The sequence below is a fragment of the Talpa europaea genome, assembly GCF_964194135.1.
Source record: "Talpa europaea genome assembly, chromosome: 4".
NCBI classification, from domain to species: Eukaryota; Metazoa; Chordata; class Mammalia; order Eulipotyphla; family Talpidae; genus Talpa; species Talpa europaea.
In genome coordinates, this window is record NC_140070.1 from 60,488,086 (window position 1) to 60,504,370 (window position 16,285).

At 37.4% G+C, this 16,285-nt stretch overlaps 1 protein-coding gene across 1 annotated transcript in view; it reads left to right on the plus strand.

Annotated features, from left to right (window-relative positions):
* Window positions 1–15,414, plus strand: part of TM4SF4 (transmembrane 4 L six family member 4) — a gene marked incomplete at both ends in the record, with an annotated part of 29,136 nt that extends 13,722 nt beyond the window's left edge. The window contains 3 exons of the mRNA XM_084232479.1: window positions 3,081–3,217; window positions 11,811–12,000; window positions 15,397–15,414. Of these exons, the coding sequence (XP_084088605.1) occupies window positions 3,081–3,217; window positions 11,811–12,000; window positions 15,397–15,414 (345 nt within the window). The remainder of the gene's footprint in view (window positions 1–3,080; window positions 3,218–11,810; window positions 12,001–15,396) is intronic.
* Between the last annotated feature and the right edge of the window lie 871 nt (window positions 15,415–16,285).

The following is a 16,285-nucleotide window of genomic DNA, read 5'->3' on the forward strand; positions in this document are numbered from 1 at the left end:
TTTTTCTTGTGTATTGAGGAATACCTGTATTGGTATGTACTTCCTTCTAGAATGATGCTTTTAGTGCATCCCATAGAATCTTGTAGGTTTTCTCTTCATCTTTGTTAATCTACACATTATTTGATTTCTCTTTGATATCTTCATTCATCCAAGAGTGTTTCAGAAGCATTTATTTTTGTTGTAACATGTATTGATTTATTCCAGGACTCTTTTTATGGTTAAATTCTAGCTTTACACCATTGTGATCAGAAAAGATGCTTGATATAACTTCTGTTTTCATATATTTTTGAAACATGTTTCATGTCCCAGCCTGTGTCCTTGAAAATGTTTCATGTGCATTTGAGAAGATTGTGTATTCATTTCTTTTGGGATGGAAGACTGTAAATGTCTATTAATTCAGTCTGATCCATCATTTGAGGCCACTATTTCAGTTTACTTTTTGTTTAGATGGTCTATCCATTGATGTAAGTGATGTGTTTAAATCTCCTACTATTGTTTTGTTGATATCAGCATGTTACTTCAAATCTATTAGTAATTGTTTTATATGCTTGAGTGCACCTATGCTGGGAGCCTAAATATCAGTGCAGTAATACCTTCTTGATTGATTGCCCTTGTTCATTCTGTAGTATCCATCTTTAACATGGATAATATTTTTTGGCTGAAAGTCTGATGAATGTGATATGACATTAGTAGTTCCTGCTTTTTTCTCCATGTTATTGGCTTAATATATCTTTCTTTAGTCTTTCACCTTAAATCCATTTTTGCCTTTAGATCTGAAGTGAAATTCTTGTATGCATAATATAGGTGGGTCATGTTTTCTTATCCAAGTCATCATTCTGTCTCTTTTAATTAGTGAGTTAAGACCATTCACATATAGGTTAATTATTGCTATATTAGACTTATTTACTGCCATTATATCCTTTGCATTTTGGTTATTTTATCTTTCTGGTTTTATTTTTCCTTTATGTTTCTATCTACCTTTTTTACTTGGATATCTTTACCTGGTGGTTCTCTTAGTTTCTTCATTTCCTTTTCTAAGTGTCCTTATTCCAGATTTTTGTTTTGTGGTTAGCATGAGGTTTGTTTCAAACTTTCTATCTCTAGAATAGTCTTTTTCGTGCTACTATCAATTTCTTAACATATGACTACACAGATTCTGTCTTTTTCTTCTACCCCTTTAATGTTTTGTTGTGTCAAATTGCTCATATATATATGTTTTTGAGTCTACGTTTCTATTTATCATCTTGGTTCATAGTTTCATATTCTTTTTTTTCTTTTCATGTAGAAGAACTTCTTTCAGCATTTCTTATAGGGCAGGTCTGTTGGTTGCAAGCTCTATTAGCTTTTGTTTGTCATTTATTTTTTATTACATTTATTTTTTATGAGTATATTCACCAATGTTCTTGATAGTAAAATAGATTTAGGATAACTTAGATGTAAAATTAAGGAGGGTCATAAATAAGGGTAATATGAAACTTAAGTCATCAAAACATCCAACAATTAGTTCTCTGGTTCTTCTGAGATGCTTGAAAGAAGAAAAACTGTACAGATGGTAGTATGGTAAAGCCATGTTCTTTAAACTACTCAATGTTTATGGTTTCGATGAGTGTGTTCTGGTTGAGTAAAATAAACATAAAAACTATGCATTAATGTGTAGAGGCACTATGCTGTAGTCGAAGTTTATACAGTCCAGATTCCTGTGGGTAGAAGATATTAAGGAACTAATATTCAGTTTTATATGGGAAATCCAAAAGATTTCATATGGCACTTGGGGCCAGAAGTCACTTTAGAAAACTACACCAAAACCACATCTATGTGTAACATGAAAATGAATACTAGCTAAAATAGAACTCCATTATCATATAGACACCAATTGCCTAGGCACAATCAGGTCCTTTCACCCTCAGTACCCATCCCCAAATATATGCTGTGATAACACTGTTAATAATACACAGGAAAAGAAAAAGAAAGTACCTGACATTTAACTCAGGATATCATGTTAATTTTCACAACAGACCTTGTAAGTATGTTTTATCATGCCCATGAGAAAACAGACTCAGACTACACCTACAGGATTACACAAGATCATCACACAGAAAAAGTAACAAAGCTGACATTTGAGACTTGACCTGATTACTTTTAAACTCTGTGCTTTCTACTCTAACTTTGTGGCACCACAGTAATAGAGTTACTAATTTCCCACTTCTATTTCTATAATTATTACTGTTCCCACTCTACTTTCTAATTATTGTTTGGAATAAGTATTGCATCTCTAGGCCTAATCTTGTCATCTCTCAGAGGGAGTTAGCCCTGTTGAACTCCAGAACTGTTTCTGACTTTCATATTCTATAATTTTATTTTGATTTTATAATTACAAAAAACCCTGCTAGTATCTATTTTTCACTAATTGATCTGTCATATAAGAATATTTTAAGAACTGAAATTATTGGCCATGTTTAACCCCCAAAAGAGAAAACTCTCAGTGAACGGAATGGAAAGATAGAGCATATGAAATATTTTACGTTATATATAAAATATAGTCAGATATTTTAAAGACTACTAGCAAGTAGAAAGAAGAAAAATTAGCCATTTATCTTTTTGACCCCAAGGAAATATAACTAGAATCAATAAGCAGAATTTCTAGACTTCTATTCTTTCTTATAAGTGTAACCTGCCTGTCATATGACTCCACGGTAACTTGGTCTCAACAACATGATAGGGCCAAAAAACTTTAAAGATACTCATGATTCTAAAATTATTTGATTCACTAATATACTAGACCTCCATATTAACCCTGCGAAGCTGATTCTGTCCTTAACAGGATTTATAAGTATGATTCAGAGGTATCAAACCATAGCTGGCACTCAGTCATCAGTGAGTGGATGAAAAGATATGGGGGTGGAGTGAAGAAAAAGATATGAAACACCAAAATTCATTTTAGTAGACCCATCAGACCCCAGTACTATAAGCAGTGACCCCTGTTCCCTACCACCATCCCATTACTTCCCTGTAGTCATCATGTTCAATAAAAGGCTGGTTGCGTGTGCTGAGTATAACTTGTTTCTTTCCTTCTTTTTCAGATGTTCACCTCTACTATATTTGCTGTGATTGGATTCTTGGGTGCTTTATACTCATTTAGCATATCAGCGGTCTCAATCAACAAAGGTCCTAAATGTCTCATAAGCAATAACACATGGGACTACCCCTTCGTCAATGGGTAAGGTGTACCCTGCAGTGTCCACTAACACTACAAAGGGCATGAGCAGATTACATGCACCAAGGGGGGTGACAATGTACAAATCTTGCCATCATCATTTTATGTCTCAATCATGTTATTCCTTAGACAGAAGAGTTGGAGTTGTGGAATGAAGTTAGTTGCATACAATCTCACATCTAATTGCTTTCGTAGACACCAAGAGAGATAACTAAAAGAGGGTCCCTTAGCTAGTCTGAGCTAAGAAGATCTGTAGGATCACCACTCATACCCAAAACATTTATTAACAGCTACACAAGACAACCTATGATATTAATAAACAAAGGATAGTGGTTTCTACTGCAAACCACTTATAGTGGAAAACAAGAATCATTACTCATTAACAGGACTCAAATACTTTCACTGAATTGTATTTAACCAAACAATCTTTTAATCTTTTAATTGTGTTTTTTGTGAGAGTTAATAGAGCTTATTAAAATGACATCTCATATTTCTAGGCTCTTTGTAGTCCAAACAGAAATTTCCCCCCACAAATTTATCATTTAATTTTCATAGCAACACAAAAGATATATTTATTCCCTGTCAAGGCAGATTTGATAGGTTTGGTTTGTTCAAAACCATAGCTAGGTGAGGGGCCTCCCCTGGTGGCGCAGGCGGTTAAGCACCGCACGTGAAGCTGTCCATAGCCTCTGCAGCGCGGGTTCGATCCTGGCCTGCCGGTGAGGGTCCCACATGGCACGGCAGACCTCTCTTGTCTTGCCCGCTGCTCCCCTCAGCAGTGTATTTCGTCAGTCTGCCTGCTCTGTTCCCTGCTCTGTCTCTGGTGAATCCTTTCACCCTCCCACACATCTGGCCTGTACCCCCACTCTTTAAAAAAAAACAAACACCAAAACACCATAGCTAGGTGAGACAAGAGACAGGGCTCAAAATCATGTCTTCTAACTTCAAGTCTTAGTTTTTTTTAGGTTACATGTCTTCTTGCTCCTAGACTGCACTTCCAATATAGTATTCAATAGCCATAGGTAGATGATTTAAATTCTAATTAAATTAGTAAAGTTTAAAAGTCATCAATCAGCCATTTCAAGTACTCAGTAACCATATATATTATATAGTGATTATATTGAATACCATAGATAAAAGGCATTTCTATCATCACACAGCCTATTAGACCAAGTTGTTTTAGGCTTACTACCAGGAGGGTTTGGACTATTTCTGTTTCACCACCATTACAGCCTCTGCCTAGTACCTAACTAAAATATTTAGCAGGTCAACTAAACATCGAACTTCCATATGATCCAGCAATTCCACTCCTAGGTATTTACCCAAAGAACACAGAAACATCAATTCCAAAGAGCACCTGCACCCCTATGTTTATAGCAGCACTATTTACAATAGCTAAGCTTTGGAAACAACCCAAATGCCCAAAAATAGATGACTGGATCAAGAAGATGTGGTACATAAATACCATGGAATATTACTCAGTATTCAAAAAAGATAAACACATGCCATTTGCAGCAACATGGATGGCGCTGGAAGGGATCATGCTCAGCGAAATAAGCCAGAAAGAAAAAGAAAAATACTGGATGGTCTCACTCATAGTAGGAATCTAGAAAACTTAAATAAGGGACCAGGAAAATGAATAACTATAAGAAAGTGAAAATCAAAATCAACAAAAAACTATGAACCAGAGACACTCTATGGGGGGTAGAGGGTGGGAGGGGAGGGATTGGGGTCAAAATAAGGGGGTTGCAATTGTATAGGGAATATAAAAATAAAATTTATTAAAAAAAAACATTTAGCAGGTCAGACAATATATTTTGTTGGAGCCTCCTGCACCTGTAGGATTGGTTCAAATCTAAAAAAAAAAAAAAAAGAAGAAGGAGAAGGAGAAGGAGAAGGAGAAGGAGAAGGAGAAGAAGAAGAAGAAGAAGAAGAAGAAGAAGAAGAAGAAGAAGAAGAAGAAGAAGAAGAAGAAGAAGAAGTCTATAGGGCATCAGCTATTAATTGTATTACAGTTACTATTTATTAATTTACAGTGAGCGTGTAAAGGAACTCAGGAGTGGGCATCAGAGGGTAGAAATGCAGGGTATGGTTTTCTTTACATGAGGTATTAGTTTGTTCACAGATATTTTATAGATAGTATCTACTACTTTAGAGTTCTCACCCTACTTTAGAGTTAAACAGAAGCACAAGGCCTCTGATACCCTGGTATCCCATGCAGTAATTCCCAATGGCATCTACTTTACTGTAGGAAACCAACTATTGGGGTCCCACTGCTTTGGGGTTGGCTTGTGTGAAGACAGAATTCAGACTCAGGGGGATCCATTTCCTGAGGTTCTTCCTCTGGGAACTCTTTCTTTCCCACTAAACTGTCTTCGCAACACAGATTACATCTTCTTTTTCCAAGGACCCTCAATTTTTATCATCAGCACAAGTGCAGTATTAAACATATTTTTCTACTTATTCCATTTCATGAATGATACAAATACTAATGTTACTAACAGTTTTAAAATCAATTATAATAAACCTTTGTCCAAAATAAAGGAAGGAGGAAGGAAACACTACATAAGCTAAATGATATTCCTGCCAGTCAGTGCAATGATCTCATGTTCCTATGGTAGGGTTTGTCAGCCTTCCCTGTTATGTGATATTAGCACTCCAATATCACACTCTAATATCAATGAGATGTGGTCACTGCTGAGTGACGACTCATCTGTGGGCCAGTATAGGAAATTTAAGCTTGGGAGAAGCACTTTTCAAAGTACTCTGTGTTTGTCCTAGTGAAGCAAGTTTTCATTCACCCCACAGCCATTTATTGCATAGTACTCTGTGATAAATGCTTTCATATATGTTGTTTTATATACCCCACCCAACAACAACTAGCCATTCACTAATAGGTATCAGATTAGAGAGGTTTAATAATAAAAACAGGATGGAGTAAATTTTGTGGGCAAGTAGGTACATTTCAGAACTCTCCCCTCAATCTCTGTTCAATTTTTTGATGGTAGAAAAGTTAGAATACCTAGGCTCTGTATAGTGACTTCAAACTATCATATGACCAAAATCGATGTATACAGATTGTGGGAATGGAGGAGAAAATTCCCCCTACAAGTCTGGGTTCTTCTTGGACTGATCAAGTAATCAAGTTAACATCAGATGGATTAATAGAAGAATAAAAATAAAATTTAATTTTTTATGCGGGGGAGCCACATAGAGGGGTCCAAGAACAAAAAGGTAAATTGAAGCATATATGCCATCTTCAGCTAAGAAGTGGGACCTAGAATTTTGAGCAGGGAAGGAGGGTAATTAACATTATGAAAACAAGTGAAGATTCCATTTGGAAAAGCTCAGGAACATTTACTACGAGCTCTTTGTAGTAGAAATGTTGGGATGAAGACAGAGGCTCGGAGGTGGTGGTGGGGTGCTGGTGTGTGAAAGAATTCACCAGAGGCAGAGTGGAGAATAGGATAAGCTGATTAATTGAAATACCCTGCAAGGGAGCAGGGGGTGAGTTGGGAGAGGTCTGCATGGGAAGGAGGATTTGGGGCTGCCTTTTGTAATCTGATTTTTTAGGCTTTTCAGGATTGAGGGAGTTGGTCTCTCCTGGTTGTTGTCTCTGGGACATCAGGTTGTGGCAGACTTTCCCCACCTTCCCCTGTCATGCTTGGTTCTGTTTGCCCTGTTTCCACATTACTAGGAATTCCACATTCTCCACAGCCCACTATTGGACCCACAGCCCACTATTGGACCCACAGCCAGGTTCCCATGGCAACTCTATCGGTTTCCCCTTCTTATCTATTCTGTTTCTCCCAGCTTTGTTCAGCCAAGCAAAAGGCAGAGACTTAAGATGTAAGTCTATTAAAGGATGACCCCACACCTTATCCGTTGGACCCTGTGTGTAAGTGTAACAGCAGTTGTCGTTATAGCTGCAAACCGAACAGATACAGTGAGCGGAAAGGATTAATCACTTATGTGAGCCTAGATAAAAGGACATATGAGTGTCAGGACAGTTGTCACTTCCTTTACCACCAAGTGACAGCAGCAGTGGCTGCTTTTCCCTCCTCCTGTTTGTACTCCTCCTTATTAAAGGCTAAGTATTTTTACATGTATGCTCATTTAATCTTCCTAATAATCTGAGAAGAATTCTTGTCCTTGGAGTAGAAAAAATGCAGTTCAAAAAGGTTAATTTGCCCACAACTCGTACTTAGTATAAGGAGAATTAAAAAACAAATCCAGAAAGAAAAAGAAAAATACCGGATGGTCTCAGTCATAAAGAAAAAGAAACATACTGGATAGTCTCACTCATAGCAGGAATTTAGAAAACCTAAATAAGAGACCAGGAAAAAGACTAATCAATACAAAGTAAAAATCAAAATCAACAAGCAACTATAAACCAGAGACACACTACAGGGGGTGAGGAGGAAAGGAGGGGCAGGGAGAGGAAGGACTAGAGTCAAAAATAAGGGGGGGTGGTGTGCATTGTAAGGGGAATATAACCAAAATGAAAATGTATACATTGTGCAAAGATGAAAAAAGATGTAAGAATTATATAAAATAAATATTAAAAAAAAAATCCAGGCAAAAAACAACCACTTGGCCGGCACCCTCCTTGGTGCTGAAACCTGTCCCAAATGTGGAGCATAATAGGACAGAGGCAGTCCCTGCCCGTGAGAAACGGTCAGTGAGGATGATAAAATGGAACAGATCTGTACAGTGTGGGAAGTGACAAAATGAGGAATGAATGGGAAACTTTTCTGAGGAGGTAACATGGTCTGATTATGGAAGATGAGCAGAAGTGCATTCCAAAGAGGGAGGGTGTTCAGGCAGGGAGAACAACACATCCTGAACCACTGCAGAAAGGCTCGACCTGCTAAGGCAATGTTTGGCCAGGACTGTGTGGCCTCAGCTTATGGTGTAGTGAAGCAGAAAGCAGGAGAGCAGAAAGGCCACTGTGTGATGCAGATGAGTGAGAGGCAGGCAGACACTTGGGCCATCAGGGAACAGGAGCGACTTCAGGCAGGATGTGACATGAGCACACGGGTGTTTCACACTGTGAAGAATGATGAGAAGGCTCAGTCCCACCAAAGAGGAAAAGAGGAGGTTGGAGTAACAACCAGAAAACACTGTGAGCATCCCTGAGGCAGTGGAATTGAGATTCAAATGAATAACATACAGTTCAGAGACTGTGTGAGGTGGAATCATGTGGATCAGGTGTGAGGAGACAGAGGTAGACTCTGAGATATCCAGTTTGGGGTACAAAATCCAAGGCTCTTCAATGTCATAGAACTTAGCACTGTTTTCTTCAGAAATGTTTGCTGGACATCATTTTAAAGGAGCAAAGATGTTAACTTTTTCTTTCATGAGAACCACACTAAAGAAACATCCTAGAGGGAAGACATTTCTAGGAAAACATCCTAGAAACCCAAGACATTTTGAGATACGCCTTCTTGACTTCCTTTGAAATAGGACTTCCTCCCATCCACGGTCTTCTTCTCTGAGACAATTGGCCACATCTGCCACGACCCTGAGGGAGTAGCACAGGGTAAGGGATAACTGTGGAAGGAAAAGCCGGAGATAGGCCAAGGTCAGTTAACAGGGGGAGGGATGAGGATATCCTTGCACAGCACTCTGCTCAGGCTACACCCCCTGCTGCTCCCTGGGGAAGATATTCAAGGGTGAGGGGTGCTCTCTCACATCAAAACACGGAATGAACTCAATTCAATGTTCTGCCCAGGTTCTTCCTGGTAGCCTAGGGGTTGAGTCTCAGCACTATCACCTCCACGGCCTGAGTTCAATCCCCAGCCAGGGAGCTACCCACATGGTGCAGCAGACCTCTCCTGTTTTGCCCACTGCCCCCCTCAGCAATGTATTTCAATATAGCCACGTGTTCTACTGCCCACTCTGTCTCTGGTGAATCTTCTTACTCCCCGAAACCCTGGCCTATGCACCAGTTCTTCTACACACACACACAATGTTCCGCCCAGACTTTTGGTTAAGACCGTTTGCATTTGCACTTCAAAGATGGCTTATTAGCCAGCAACATCACAGATTGCTTACAAACACACTCCCTGGAGTTAAAAGCCCAGGGATAAGGTGAGATTGGGTTGTAGAGCCTGTTCCTAGCCTTCATGAAGCAGGAAAACAGCTGTTAAGAACTGTATTTCCCTTGGACCTGACTAGATGTAAGGTCCAGTCACATCTCCGCCACATACCAGTGGTGAAATGGTATTCTCAGTACTTCCTCTGTGAAAGGAGAGTAGCAGCAATATATACCTCCCAGGTTCAGGCAAGGATAATATAAAACACTGTGCACAAAGAAAGCACTTAGCATAGTTACTGCCACATACCGCTTATTAAATAGTCAGCATTAGTATTATTTTTATTAATATAACTCATTTACCAACATGCCTTAAAACTATATATTGTTATACTTTCTAATGATTTTGTGATTCATTTCTATGTTTTCAACCAATCACATGTAGGTTCAAAGAGAATAATCTCATTACAGTGGTAAAGGTAAACCTTGATTGACATATTTATATTGACATATAAATTTGTCGTATAAATCAAATGTCATCATATGCCAGATATATGAAAGGAATATAATTATTCAAATGCAGGGAATTTGTGTCATTATTAAGAGCAATGGCATTGGAGTCAGTTAGACCAAAGGTCAAATCCCAGGCACTTCCATTTCCTAACTTTGACTTCTTAATCTGTGTATGGTTGTGTTCATTCACTAGGTGACTGTTTCCTGGAAGATACACTGTACCAGATACTGCTCAAGTAAATTTCCAGCCCCTTGTAGGTTTGAGAATGAGGATATAAAGCAGCTAGCCCCATGTCTGGCACATGGGCAGGACCCCCTACACAAGATGCTGGCATTAACTGATCACTCTCTGAGCTGAATCTTGGGACAGAGATAGGGGACACTCTCTGCCATGTGGATGTACAGTTCCAAAGAGAAGGGAGGCAAATGAACAGATGGTGACTATACGAAGACTTAGGGAGACAGAAATGGAGCCAGAAAAGCATAAAGGAGACCATCCTGGAGATGGGGTCACTGGAATTAAAGTGTGCAAGGCAAAGCTTTTGGTTCCTCTGTTCCATCCTTTAGTAACCTTTGATGACAGCAAGAATGAATTTCATGAAACTCATGGCTTTCTATTCTCATGTTGATAGGATTGCTGTAGTTCAAGTGCAAAAGCCCTTCACAATAATGAAATGCTATAAAACTCTAGTTAGGTGAGTTTAGACTGCCTTAGCTCTTCTTGATTCACAGAATGTGGAAATATGATTAGTTATGGGTCCATGAAAGATTAGGGCCTCCTCTTAGCTGAGTTGGAAAATTTGGCACAGCGATTATTGCCAGGATCTCTGAGAGTCTCAGCCCTTTTTGGTTTAGGGGCAGAGAAGGAGCGCCTGAGAATTACCTATGTCCTTTGTGAGGAGTGAGGCTGCAGCAGTAGTGCTAAGAGGATTTCTCCAGCATCCAAACACAATCCTCTCTTCCAAGTTTCCCCATGTGCATTTCTCCAATCTTACCACCTAGAGGTGCTGTCATCCCATCACTGTGCAAACTTTCCAGATGAGGAAAAGAACTCAGGATTGCCAATTCCTTCACTTTCACATATTTTCTTTGTAAGACCCTAGAAAATATTGCATCTTTATAACTTCCTATAATCATCAGCTTAAAAATGATAAAAGCAGAATGAACTATATGGAAAAATGCAGAACAAAATGATAACTGATTCAAAAAAGCATCTTTGGTTAATTTGTGAAATGTCCCTCCAGTGGAAAGAAATCCTTGTTTAAATGTATTACGTTCAATTCCATGTTGTCTGAGTCAACTATATTTTATAAATATAGTTTCTCCTATTTCAATGTTTTTATAAAATAGGTATTAAGGTATTATAAAATAGGTATTAAGACAGCAAATTATTTCTTCCCCATAAAGAAAATTAATTACATCTTTTGCATGTAGAATCCCCATATATTAATGAAAACAGAGTTGGGTCAAATTCACAATTTGGCTTGAATTATGCCTTAAAATTCAAGCTCTACCCTTTAGCAATATGATGCAATATTTTACTTGGCTTTGATTGTACTACACTTGACAACTAACTTGTCCAAAGTCCAAATGGTCCCTCATGCCATTAGGTAGGAAAAGGGCAATTAACATTTGTGAGATTCTATTCCTGCAGTGTCTTCCCTTTTCTGGCTTCATAATAGATGGTGAAATTGCCTGTCCTCTTGGTCTGTTCACAAAAATCACTCTATCTCTTAATGTCTGTGTGACCTTAACTTCTGTGTGTCTCCGTGATCTTATTTGTAAAAGGGGAGAAAATAACATAAGGTTTCTATGAAGAATAAATAAGTGAAAATGTATAAAATGTTTTGAACACAGTGTCCGAAATAGCATATAATCAATAAAAAAAGTATTATGTGTTTTTAAAATAACTATTTTGGGATACTTTTCTTGGGGAGCTTATGTTTTAGAAGGAAAGTATTGCGAAAGAAAAACCATTATGTTGCTCTCTAGACTAGGTCATTGCATACTTTTTACTCATTAGTCTTTCATCCCATGTCCCAACAGGGATTACCTTGATAACAAAATCTTATGGCGCAAGTGCCTACAGCCTGAAAACATAGTTCCCTGGAACCTGACCCTCTTCTCCATTCTGCTGATCATCGGAGGCGTGCAAATGTTTCTCTGTGCCATCCAGGTCGTCAATGGTCTCCTGGGGACCCTGTGTGGAGACTGCCAATGTTGTGGCTGCTGTGGGGTAAGTTGAGGTTTTTGTCTTTTTTCGCAGGCAAGAAGGCAAGTCATGCCAGCGCTAGTCGGATGGGAAGGTGGAAAAGGGGTGCACCCTGCAGAACATCAGAGGCAGGCTGCGAAGTGCAGGCATCCCCCTCTATCAACTTAGGGAAACAGTGACCTTGTGTTGGCGGAACCTAGAAGTTGTGCTCTGTAGCATGTGAACAGACACAGGCTAAAGTTCACTAAAACTTTCAGGCTCACACTCAGCTGACCATGGTCCTACAGGGCAAATACATGTAAATGTTTTCAATAATGTTTATATGAAGATCTCAGGAGGCATTTGTCATGTGGGCATCTTGTCAGTAATAATACCTCATGATCTGTACTGAAATGTTCTTACTACTTCCTAATAGACCTAGACAAAGCATTATAATTTCCAAGTAATATATGGAACATGAGTTAAGGCAGTTTCTTTTCCTTGAAAAGAACAGGATATATCAATGCAAGTTCTTTATTTTGATGAGATTTATCTTACGGAACAAAGAAATGGTTTTTAAGTAAGGAAAAGCAAGGAAATTGCTCAGAATTTAGTCACCAAATGTGAGTTTAAAATATCAATAATAGGGCCTCCCCGGTGGCGCAGCGGTTGAGTGCTGGGCTGCGAGGCTGCCCACAGCCTCTGCAGCGCCGGTTCGTTCCCCGGCCGCCGGGTAAGGGTCCCACATGGCGCGCAGACCTCTCCTGCCACCCGCTGCTCCCCTTAGCGGTGTACTTCGGTCCTACTGCCTGCTCTGCTCCCTGCTCTGGCTCTGGTGAATTCTCTCACCCTCCTGCGCTTCTGACTGTACCCAGTGCTTGTATAATAAATAAATAAATAAATAAATAAATAAATAAATAAATAAATAAATAAATAAATGTTTAAAAAAAATAAAATAAAATATCAACAATATAAAAATTAAAAATAAACCTATGGGCAGTAAAACTGTGCAATTATTTCAGTGAATGGCCAAATCAAATCAAATGATTATGCATAAATACAGTTATTTGAAAAACACAAACTGATGTGTGAAAAAAGAAAAACATTAAGCAGAGCTTTAGAGCCCTTACTTGGGGAATTATGAAATTAAATTAAGATTTAACAACTTAATATAATATTTTGCTAAATTTTAAATTATTTAAATAATTTTCTTTAAGTTTCTTACAAGTATTATATGTGTATAAGTCAAGTTTATGTGTGTTTGTGTTCACACACAGAAGAATACAAAGAGATACTCAGTTGGAATATCTTGTCTTCTACCTACCCAAGTTCCCTATAATTTCATATATATTCTCCCTAAGTGGGGGTGGGGGGTGTTTTCACTACCCCCACCTTAAAATGATTTTTTAATTTAATAATATTGGAAAATGCTTATAATGTAGTGTTCATTGGAAAAAGCAGGATTCAAAAATTGTATACTTAATATATACATATAAATAAGAAAAAACAAATGCTGTATACAGAAAAAAAGTCCTAAAGAAAATTCTACAAAAATGTTAAATGATAGTTGTTTAGGGTAACAAGACTTTGACCCTTTTTACTTCCTCAGGCTTGTGTTATATATTATATATACTACATATTATATATAGTATATTATTATATTATTTAATAATCATGTATTTTAAAATATAAAAATATAAGTAAAATGTTATAAAATATCCATTGTAAATGAACAAATATATTTCACTGAATATTGAGTTAGTTCTATAAATTTGCAATTCTATTGTGCTAAATGTAAAACTTTTAGTTAAACAAAAATAAGGAGAAAAGAAAACGATCAGTTTGTAATCCATCAAAATTATTTTTCCGATGGCAGTAAAGTATATTGGCCATCTAAATCTTGTAATTCATCTAAAATGAACTCATATTTGTTAAGCCAACCAAGTAACTTAAAATGCTGGTCTTATTTTTTCCCTACTTTTATAGAAAAGACATTCAATATTTTAGTAATACAGCAAATTTTCATTGCAAGATTTATTAGAACTGCAACTGCTCTTTGAATAAGAGATATACTGAATCTCTTTTAATAAGAGTTTAACTAAATCTAGTGATTATCAATAAATTTAAAAACAAACCCATAGGTGCCAGCACACTAACTCTTTTCCATGAGTTTCATCTATTTAGGTATGATATTTTAGCAAGTTTAATGGCTAAATCATATATAATCAGAAGACAGCACATAGACTCCAAAGCTGTCAGTGCATAGACACAAACCACAGAGGGAAACGTACATGTCCTTCTTTCCTCTTCCTGTCTTCTCTTCTTTCCCTCCCTCCTTCATTCCTTCCTCCTCCTTCCCTCCTTCCTTCTTTCTTTCTTTGTTCTCCAGGTTATTTGGAAAGCTTCAAATCTAATAAAATCGAAAAGAACAGCACAATGAATCCTGTACATTTTCATCTAGATCCACAAAGCATGAACATTTTCTTGTTCCTTCTTTCTGAACCATTGAAAAGTAACTGGCTGATATTATGAAACTTCATTACTAAATAATTCAGAGCACTTCGGAGCTGCATTTTCAGAAAGCCAGTCTGCTGAGGAACCTTTCTTGCTGGCAGCTTGCCTCTCATGCAGCTAGTCAATGTCCTCCCTCAGTGGACACCACAGAAACTTGGGCTTGTACCTACCTCCACAACTAATTGCTGAGTGCCCCACGTAAGCTCTCTGACTTCCCAGAGTCTTAGTTTCCCCAACGCCTTCTGCCTAACTTCTCCAGAAAATATTAGGATCAACATCCATCCATTCAGGCAAAAAGTATTTCTTGAGACAGACATTCCTAAACCTGGCAGTGTCATTAAATGAGGTAATAGATGGAAACAGGCCTTCAAATACAAGTTATGAGTGCTGGGTTGAATGCCAGCTATGCAGTCTGGGCTAAGTCAGTTGCAATCAACTGTTTCTTTGTCTGTAAATGTGATCATTAAACCTACTTCTTATGGTTGCTTACTGTCTAACATAGAATAATAAATACGTGTGTCTCTCAACAATGAGAAGTTTTGCTATATTGTATCAATAGTTACTCACTCTGAGTATGAGAATCAGTGAGGCAGCATGGATTCAAAGGAATACAATCTGTGTTCAGCCTCCATGGGTTCAATCCTGGCTTGTCTGCTTTCTAACTGTACCTTTAGCTACATTACTTGACCTATCTTTGTCTTTTATCAAAATTACTTTTAATAATAAATCATGCAAAATAAATACAAGCAAGTGACTGATCAAAGCTCTAAAATAAAGGAAAGTATAGAAGACATTTATGTAGCCAATAAAGGACAAGACCACTCAAGAAGATGGATGATGGCAAGCGAACTAGAAAGGGAGGAGAATGGAAAAAAAAAAAAAAAAACAGAATGATGTCATAATTAATTAACTTTTTCTACCTTCTAGGGAGATGGACCAGTTTAAATCTCTATGCTGAGCTGCCCTAACTTGACAACATGTGGGACGCTATATTAAACTTCTTTTTGTTGGGATATTATTAATTCCTATCTGCTTCCTGATGAAACTTCTTCTGCTATCCAACAAGTTTAGCACAAATTAGAATTTTATGTTATTTAAAAATAGTTTGGTCACTTGACAAATTAGATTTATAAATCTTTCAAATTAGTTTCTTGTTAGAATTGAAGAGCTGGTTCAAAGCAAGTTTTTCCTAATTCTTAAAGCATGAAAAGTATATAAAGTCATGGGTAGTGCTATAGAACTTCTTTGTATATAGAAATGTTTATATATTTTGAAGTTTTACATAATTCAGAAAAGGAAAACACATTTAAATTGATACAATGAGGCCATTTTTTTTTGTTTTCAGGATTTATGGGAAAACTGATTGATGTATCACAAATCATTATTGTTTCATGCCTTCTTGACTAAAATGTTTGAATTACTTGTGACTAGTCTTTTGAGATTGCCATCATTTGCTAGGGTTTCCTTATGTATATTAAAGTTAGAATTGAAAGGTTATTTAATAAAAATTGCATTGCTGGGAGAAGAAATGGCAAAAGAGTGAATAATAACATGAGCTTTTCTACAAACCCTTCCTTTGAGAAAATAAAAAAGAATGGTTTAAAACAGTTTATTGGAGTTATAATTTTGTCAGACCATGGCTGGGATTCAGATAATAATAGGTATTACTAATTCTATGTGATATATTAAGACATTGACTTTGGTTTTATGAATTAGGCACTCACTAATTGTGGAACTGAATCCCATTCTTTTCACTGGGATTCAAATTACGACTCCACCATATACCAACTTGAGGATCTTGAGAAATTTACTTTCT